General features: G+C 36.9%; 2 protein-coding genes and 1 long non-coding RNA gene across 3 annotated transcripts; 2 read left to right on the top strand and 1 right to left on the bottom strand.

Moving 5' to 3' along the window:
• Positions 1-970: 970 nt before the first annotated feature.
• LOC148915644 (transcription factor VOZ1-like) lies at positions 971-5,251 on the top strand. The gene is made up of 6 exons (XM_089041084.1): positions 971-1,112; positions 1,192-1,262; positions 2,129-2,374; positions 2,491-2,652; positions 3,625-4,129; positions 4,351-5,251. Exons 3-6 carry the CDS (start codon positions 2,150-2,152, stop codon positions 4,824-4,826), a joined length of 1,368 nt encoding a protein of 455 aa, XP_088897210.1. The 5' UTR covers positions 971-1,112; positions 1,192-1,262; positions 2,129-2,149; the 3' UTR covers positions 4,827-5,251.
• Positions 5,252-5,683: 432 nt separating this feature from the next.
• LOC103342969 (arogenate dehydrogenase 1, chloroplastic) lies at positions 5,684-7,532 on the bottom strand. The gene is given in 3 exon segments (XM_008246633.2): positions 5,684-6,819; positions 7,013-7,334; positions 7,337-7,532. Coding segments are annotated over 3 exon segments (1,296 nt in total). The 5' UTR covers positions 7,416-7,532; the 3' UTR covers positions 5,684-5,924.
• Positions 7,532-8,510, top strand: LOC148915645 (uncharacterized). Its single transcript, XR_016121888.1, has 2 exons — positions 7,532-8,184; positions 8,308-8,510. It is a non-coding gene; the product is annotated as an uncharacterized LOC148915645 (long non-coding RNA).
• The last annotated feature ends 983 nt before the right edge of the window (positions 8,511-9,493 follow it).

Raw genomic sequence — 9,493 nt, forward strand, 5'->3', positions numbered from 1 at the left:
AAAACCCACTCGCAACCCCACCCCCATATGCAAAGTGTTAGAATATTTTTTTTTCTTTTTCAATTTTTAAATTTGCTCAGAGGGAGAGAGAGGATTTGGATGGGTCTCAGGTGGGGCTGGCGGTGGATCTTGGTGGGAGGGTGGTTGTGTGATGGCGATGGGCTTGGGGGTGTTATGGGTAAAGAGAAAAACAGAGGGTAAGAGAGAGGAAGAAAGGGAGAGAGTGGGTCGGGGAAGGAGGGATTGGGGGTTGGGTCGAGGAAGTGGGGGTCTGTGAGTTTGAGTTGGTGTGGTGGGGTGGATCGGAGGGATCTATTGAACTATTAAGGTTGGCTGGGGTTCTAGGTTCAATGGGGGCAGAGGGCGAGAAGAGAGAGTGAGAGAGAGAGGGATTTTTATTTTGATTTTAAGTTTTTTATTTAACTAATTAAATAATGTTTATTTATTTAATAGTATATATGGATCACGTGGCATCATATGAGTGAGTCTACATGGCATATTTGTTGTCATGTCATTAGTTAACAGACTTGTTAACAAAAAGATTGATGGCATATATGAAAGTGGTAAGAAAATCAACTTTGTGTAAGTGACTGAGACGAAAAAATTTGATGTATCGAACTCTAAAAGTCGGTAAACTTTATTATAGTAAAGTGAAATTACCTTCTTCTTCTTTTTTTCAATTTTAAGATTTTACTTTGTTTTTTTATGTCTTTAATATTTATTTTTAAAATGAATGACTTCTTAATAATTTGTTGACTAAATTACCCCTCTACAACTAAGAGATCTCAACAAAAATTGATATAAATTGAGGATTATTCTTGAATTACTTCAAATTGAAACTATAACGACAAAATTGACTAAATTAAAATGACAGAGCCAAAATGACAGAACAGGCAAACTAGGAGAATCAAAAGTGACTTTTTGCCATAACAAAAAACAAAAAATGGACTCTATACAAGTTACTCACTTGAAAAAAGTCGTTAAAGTCAGAATTGATACACCCCCTTAGGGTTGTGTTCTCCATTTCGAGTCGCTCCTCTCCTCCTTCCATCTCGATTACAGCGGCTCCTCCTCTCCAGCGGACAATTTCAGCGGCTCCTCCTCTCCAACGGGTAAGCTTCCTTCTCCCTTCTTCTACCTCCTTAAATCTCTCTCTCTCTCTTAATTCGATTTTCTTCGAAATTTTCTCAGTCTTAGTGCCGTGTCTCAGTCCTCTCCAACGGGACAATTTCCGGCGGCAGATCTTCTCTCCTTTCCAACGGGTAAGCCTCCTTCTTCTCCTTCTTCTATCTCCTTAAATCTCTTTTTCTTAACTCGATTTTCTGTTATCTCTTTAACTAATTCTTGTAGTTCTCTATGATAGGAGAGGACCGAATTGTAGTAATTTTTTTCTTTCGTCATTCGAAAAACATAATTTTGTCTTCGTTTGAATCCAGAGTTCATGCTTTTGCCTTCATCCATATGAAAAGTGTTTTTGAATAGTCTATTGCCTATAAATTATTTTAATGTCTTTTCCTCATATTGCATATATTGCCTTTAAAGATGTAAATGTAAAACCATGTTTTTTCCTCATATTGCATATTTTGCCTTTAAATATGTAAAACCATGTTTACTCAATCCATGTTTACTACGAGTCGAAACCCAAAAGTCTGCAAAACATTCAGGTAAAATTGGCGTTAGTTTCTGTGCTTCTCTATGCTTTTGGTTTTCCATTCTAGGTTTTAGGGCATTCTCATGATCTAATTTCTCAACACCAACGTCTTTTTCTTTAAACACACTCGCTGATTTTTTGATCTTCAATTCGTCGTCTTCTATTTTTTTATTTTTTTATTTTTTTATTTTCTTATTTTCTGGTCATGAATTCAGCTTTGGCATCTTTATTTGTTGTTTGGTGGGTGCGTAAAGAATAGAAGGAAAATAATGGAAAAGAAGAACACTTTTTCTTCATTGCAATTTGTTGAACTACGGTTTTCTTAGTGGAAAAAGCAGCCAATCACTGTTTTCGAGTTTGGGTTTTGGGGAGGGATTGAAACACTGAACAGGGTGATGCTGTTTCTCAGCAACCCATCACTGTCTTAGTTGAAATCAATGAATCATTGCATTCTGGGGTTTTTTTTTTTTTTTGTAGGGATTTGAGGAGAGAGTAGCAATGCTCAAGGGCACCAAGGGCAAGTGTGAGTCTCCATCTCACAAGCTCTTGAAGGAAAAAACAAAGACACGATTGGAAGACCTTCAAGGGATGCTCACCAATGTTCAGGCTGCCAAGAAAGAGAGTGGAACTGATGACATTGTAATCTTGGTGGAACAAGCGAATCAGATGGTTCGGGAGTGGAGGGCTGAACTCAATGAGCCGTCCCCAGCATCTTCTCTACTGGTGCATTTCCTAATTTGGTGGCCGCACCAATTTTCCGCTTTGTATTCTGTATTCTGTATCTTTTGTGTGAACTAGTGTTAGGTAGATATATAAAATTTTATATGCGAATTCTGTAGGGTGGTAGCCTTGGATCATTTTGCGAGGAGGAGTTAGCTCGGGTCTTGAAACACTTAGATGAGGAAGATGATGCAACAAGTCCGTTAAAGCAATTGCCACCATCTATGCCAGAATCCGATCTTCTAAACCTTCATTCGAGTAATATGTTGGCATTTAAAGAGGTGTATATTTTGCCCTGTTGTTAATGTTATGTGTATATGACTGTTGTGCTGTATCAGCTAACTTTTCATTTGAAGTTCTTCTATATGTGTTGTCATTTGGTCAACATAGTTTTCCCATTCTGTTTTGGAATGATTGTAAGGAAAAGAGATTTTCAGCTAAATTTGACACTCTATATTTCTTTGGCTTATGAAGATAATGATTACATGTCATACACCCTTCCCGACAACCAAATAGATTGAGATTTGTTCCTTCTTCTTTCTTGGATTGTAATTGTTGATTGTCATCCTTTTTTATAACATCTTTTGCACTTCACACACTTTTGGTTTTGTTGGAGTGCCCAGAATTTGATTTTAATAAAAAGGTTTTGCTCTTATTCATTGATTTGTCAGTATCATTTTATTTTATTTTATAAATTAAATTTGGTAAAGCTAATAGTATTTGCTGTTTTCATACATATTCTGAGTGGTAGCTTATTTAACACCCCTATATTTTAGATGTCAGGATACTTGATTCAACTTTCCATTAGTTTATACAGTACAGCTTGATTCCTATCTACAGATACATTTTTTTGTTCTTTTTCTTTTTCATTAATTGACTTTGCAATTGTCATATTCAAATCTTTTTAGTAATAACTAAAAATCCTTTTATTTTTAATGTTCATATGCTCGAAGAGGTGAATAATGCTCTAATGCAAGTGACCTGTAGTTTACTGAAGAAGTACATTTGTAATATTCGGGATATTTGGTGCAAGTTTCCAATATTTTTTTTAAGTCGAATGTGATACTTCCCGTATTGGTTGCTTTGGCATGTAATTAATTATGAATGCTGGTAGTTCACCTAAAGTATGTGGTTTACTTCAGTATGATCGCAGAATGTAGTCTTGACAGTATGCTGTTGTTCAGAATGTAAGGGTAGGTATACTTGCTTCATGATTGATTATTCACGATCTCCCTGTGTGACCAACTTTTCAGGAATTTTTTGTTTCTAAGGAACCTGAAGAAGATATATTTCAAGGATTTGACCAATGCTACACTGCTTCCAATTTGCAGAATACAATGGTTGATAACTCAGATTTAACTACTCAATTAAAATATCATCACTTTGATTTTCATGAAGACTTAGATGAAGGGCTTTTCATTGAGGGCAACAATATCACGCAGTCTGAAGAGGATGTTGTGCCAAATGTTCTGCCAGATATATGTCCTCCAGTATCTGCTTTCTTGGGGCCAAAATGTGCTTTTTGGGAGTGTTCCAGGCCCGCATCAAATAGGTGCCAGAACTATTGCAGTAGTGGTCATGCTCTTTTGGCACTAAATGAAGGTCTTCTTGGAAGGCCTCCAATTTTGCGACCTGGAGGCATTGCTTTGAAGGATAGTTCACTTTTTGCCGCACTTAATGCTAAGACACAGGGGAAGGATGTGGGAATCCCCAATTGTGAAGGGGCTGCTACTCTAAAATGTCCATGGAATGCTCCTGGTTAGCCGGCATACTCTTTTTTTTTTTCCTCAATATTTTATATTCCTTTTTGGTTTAGCTTGTTCGTTATCCTCCATGAACATTTACCGCATCACTCACTACTATCAACCTATTTATATTTTCTGTTTGGTTTCTTTTTCCTGTTGGCTGTCATTCTTTGGTTCATTGTGATGTAGCTTGTTATCTTCTTATTTTTGACTGATTGGCTTTCAATATTGCAGAGCTATTTGATCTTTCCTTTCTTGATGGTGAAACAATTAGGGAGTGGCTTTTTTTTGGTAAGCCTAGAAGGGCCTTTGAGAGTGGAAATAGAAAGCAGAGGTCATTGCCAGACTATAATGGGCGTGGTTGGCATGAATCAAGAAAGCAGGTTATGAAGGAATTTGGGGGGCAGAAAAGGTCCTATTATATGGACCCACAGCCTTCAAGCGATAGAGAGTGGCATTTGTTTGAATATGAGGTCAACAACTCAGATGCCTGTGCACTATATAGGTTGGAGCTCAAGTTTGGCAGTGCAAAGAAAAGTTCCAAAGGAAAAGTATCAAGTGATCCGCTTGCTGATCTGCAGAAGAAGATGGGAAGGCTTACTGCTGAGGTTCCTACAGATGATGCAAGCACTGTTAAGGGGAAAGCTAGCACAAAGGCTGATGCTGGAAATATTTTTTCTTCTCATAATCAGACAACGTCAACTACCTAAACCCTGATGTTTTGGAAATGTACATTTTGCTGAAATTCAAATTACTACATTCACGAGTGTTGTGGTTCATACAATCATATCGCCACAAATATGACCGACTGTTATGGTACTTAGTTGGGAAAACTTGCCTGAATGTAAGAAGAATCTAACATTCTAGTTTGTCGAGTTTCCACTGTGTATTGACGTATTGTTTGTGTTATTCTACCTTTTTTGGGTGATGAGCGGACCTAGTGTCTTGATGAGCGGACCTAGTTCTCCCGCGCTATGCTAGATGGTTGCAATCTGCCTCAACTTCACTTCTGAAAGATCTTAACCATCGGGGTAAGGTCGACAATGATGCCAATAATTTATTGAAGTGTACAGCCTGCTAAAATTACAGTAAATTTGTGATAATGTAAATAAATGCTTTTTCCTTCTGTGTTTAATGCTGGTTGTATTGTGAGGTTTTAGTTTTTATTTATTCGTTTATTATTATTATTATTATTTCTGTAATTTTCTGGGAGACGAAAACTTATGTCAGCCACTTTGAATACAAATGAGTAGCGTAAGAAAAAATCTTTAGGATAACTCGCTATATTTTTTAAAGCATGTCAAAGAAAGAAATGAAAATGAAGGTAGTTCATCCAAAAAAATAAAAAATAACTAAAAAGAAAAGTAGAAGATGAATCACTTATGAAATGGTGTGATATCTTGTCAACACCTTATAATTTATACATCATAATTCCTTCAAAATGAAAAATTGTTCACCTCTACGTTGATTTCCTCCAACATATACTAGATTTAATGACTTATCCAATCCAATCCAATTCTAGGTATCAAATGTTAGTGGATTGAATTGGACTTGATAACTCACTAGATTCAAGCTCAAAATTGAATGAGATTGGATTTAATAACTCAGTAGATTTAGCGTCTTTTTTTGAAACAAATTTCGACTGCAGTAACGTTAGGAATGCTTTAAATCCCAATTCCACTGCCAGTTGAAGCATTATACAGTTAACTAAGGCTTTCAGACCCAAAAAAAAAACTAACACTTGAGGAAGCAAAATGGAGGGGCAATTTGAACTCACTCGTGCCTTCAGATAATGGTCAATGTCTTCTTTACTGCATAACTTGAGACTTATCTGGTGTTTCCTCATAAATTTGATTATGAATAACACCATGCAAACGCCTAAAAAGCTGCTTCTTTAATGATTCAAAAGCCATGTCCAACATTTTTAGCTGTTCCATTGCATTCATATTGTACAGGAACAACCCATAGTAGAGATCAAAGCTATCTCCTGCCGTAGTCTCCACCAAACTCAGCAAAGTCTTGTAACCATTTGTGTCGACTGCTGTCGATTTCAAACCCAACTTTCCCAGAACCCTTCCCACAGTGTGTGTAATGAATTGTGACTCTGCTGCATGCATATCATGTTCTGCGCAAGACATTTCAACCATTTTGCAACCTTCCCGTGCAAATATGTCCAGAAATTTGTTGCACCGTGATACTCTTGATTCGTCACCTCCGACTCTGACCTTGTCATAAACAAAAGGAAGACCATTCCAGCCATTTTTACCACTCTCCGGTCCAAACATAGGATGCGTACAGAGTATATCACAATCCAGCGGCAAATTTTGAAGTAACAGAATTCTTGGAAATTCTTTTACCGAAAGAATATCAACAAACAAAGTATTCTTCTTCAACCTTTGCAATGGCAATGACCTAAGGACTTTCTCAGTTGAAAGAATGGAAGTACAAATCAGTACTACTTCTGGACGCTTTTCGAAAAGATCCTCTGCATTGGAGAAGTATGCAACCCCTAATTTTTGAGCCACATCGGTGTAATCCGATCGAGAGTAGGCTAGAACTAAATGGCCTTGACGTACCATTGTTTTAGCGAGGAACCGACCGAAGTTTCCAAACCCAACAATTGCAATCTTGAGCCTTGAGTTGTCAACAAAACGATCTGAAATCTGTGCCTTGTGGTCCTGTGGCTGAGCAGCATTCTGCCATCTGAAAAACACAAGTAAAATTATTTGTTAACAAACCACTGACATTAGCTACAGAAGTTTTAAAGTAGCAAAATGGATCTTCTTCCAATAATCCTTTAACAAATTTCTAATTATAAGATCTTTTATGTTAGTGTTGTTTTGGATCTGATATTTCTTTTGGTTTTGTCTATTACAGAAGGTCATTGGAACTTTACCTCATAGCTTTTGATGTTGAAGAAGATACCAATGCAGTTCCATTTTGATCTTCCTGCAAAGGTGCTGCTACTTTATCTGCATTGCCATTGCCATTGCCAAACAATTGGTTTCCCACAAACTGGTGCAAATACCCAAAAAGCTGATTCTTCAGGGCATCAAAAGCCAAGCCCAACCTCTCCAATATCTCCAAAGCATTTTCGTGGTGCATAAACAACTCATAATACAAATCAAAGCTGTCCCCAGAAGATGTATTCTCCACCAAACCCAACAATGCCTCATACCCTTTTGTATTTATCGGCGTAGACTCCAATTTCAACTCCCCAACACCCTCCCAACTGTGAGAGTGATAAACTGAGAAGCCGCCGCGTAATTGTGGTGCTCAGCACAGCTCATCTCCATCATTCTAATTCTAAACTCCTGTTTCTCAAAAATGCTTAAGATCTCGTGGCACTATGAAATCCCCAAAGTGAATAGCGGCGATTTTTATTTTGAGGGCTATGGGCTTCAGAAATAGTTGAGTCTTTAGGAGTTGCACGGAGCAGGAGAGAGAGTGTTTCGTTTTTTTTTCAGTCCCAGCCGCCGACGTATGCAGCACGGACATTCCATCAGGCTGAAGCCTCCACGTGTCTGCGACACGTGTACACACCCTAAACCGAATACACCTCGTCACGGCTTGAATATGGGTCAATGATGAAGACACTTTTTGGACACAATCAAGACATTTTTGGACACGGTCAACAAAAGTCAAGACACTACAAGGACCATTTTGGAAATTTTAAAACAAAAACTGGGGTCACAACATAGTTATTGAAACAGTTGTGAGCATATTTGAAATAGTTTTAAAAGTGGGCTTTTCTTCTCTCCCAGCCAGCTGCATCTTTCATAAAAAAAAAACCCATATTTCTCTCCCTCTCCACATATTCTTTCTTCTCATCTTATTTTAAATTATTGGAAGTCGAAATATCAATAAATGCTTACGAACTGCTCTAGGTGAGGCGAGGGTCTGACTTATTTATTTATTTATTTTTATCAGTTTTATCAGATTTCTGGCTTCAATTTTTTTGTTTCAATATATTTTTTTCCTTTGTTCCTTTGTAGCAGAGCTGATATTTTTGGTTGACTAAAGATGTTGATAACAATTTGGTCGTGCGAGAAGCATCTTTTTGAGTAGGTAATTCATTCACTTTGTTTCGTTTTTCTTTTTCTTTTTTATGCTAAGCCAATTCTTATTTTATGAGGTGGGAAATCGTTTTATGTGTTAATAAATATGTATATGGTGCTTTATTGTGTTTAGGGAACGATGAGTAATGCTAATTCAAAGGAGGCCTCCTCTCATGCTCAATCATATTTTGTGGTGCATTAATTATTATGTATAAATTATGAATATGAGTATTTTGTTTTGTTTTGTTGTATTATGACATTGAAGTATTGAGTATGAATTATTTTTAATATAAGTACATACTATTATAATTTTATTAGGATTTATTATTATTTTAATTGTCATGCCCTAGCCGTGTTCGTGTCCTAGTTTTTTGAGATTTTCCACGTCGTTATGTCATTGTGCTGTTTTTTCGTGTCCCCTTATCCGTGTCCCTGCAACATAGCCACCAACTCTCATTCTCATTAGCTTGTATAATTATCTAATATTATTTGTAGGAGCATTCTCCAATAAGTATTTAAGTTAAGCATTAGTTACATACTTCTAATCTCAACCGTTGGATTGCATCTAAGAGACTACCAACACATTTAATAAATGCAATCCAACGCCCAAGATTAAAAGTGTGTAACCAATCCTTAACATAAAATACTTATTAGAGAATCTCTCATTATTTGTATATTAGGAAAGACGGTTTGCCAATGCTTCTAGCATAGTGAAAAATAGTATGTACTTGCAGACTAGTGGTCTCATATTCAAACCTTCATAACACTTTGATAGGTATAAAAAAAATCTACCTCCACCTTCCTAACTTTGGCCCAAAAAAGAAAAAGAAAAAGTGGGAGAGCTTTTGGTCTTAGAAAATGAAAAATCATAATGCTTACCAACCATTCTCTTTACTATGTCCCATGTACTTACCAGACAAATTTGACCGAAATATGATTTTGAACAATTTTTTTTTTAGGACCTTTCTTATTGAGAGGGGGCATAACATACTAAACTCACACACACTACATGGATACTAGAACTTGAACCCATAACCCAGGACCTTTCCTAGGGAAGCAATTGCTCCAAACAACTATACTAGTGGGTGCTTTGCTGATTTTAAACACTAAGGTAAATACATCTACTTTATTAATTATTACAATTTAATGACAATAGTTTTTGTTGTTGCCAAAGTTAGGAAGGGGAGAAAGGGTGGGGGAAAACTAACATGCACGAGTACCACAAGGGCTTGAACCCAGAACCATTTGTGCATGGAATTTTGATTCCAAGTTTGCAACTTTTTGAACCACATTGACTAAAGGGGAAACCTGCAAGCTGC

Source organism: Prunus mume, linkage group LG7, assembly GCF_029339155.1.
Source record: "Prunus mume cultivar Tortuosa linkage group LG7, ASM2933915v1, whole genome shotgun sequence".
NCBI lineage: Eukaryota > Viridiplantae > Streptophyta > Magnoliopsida > Rosales > Rosaceae > Prunus > Prunus mume.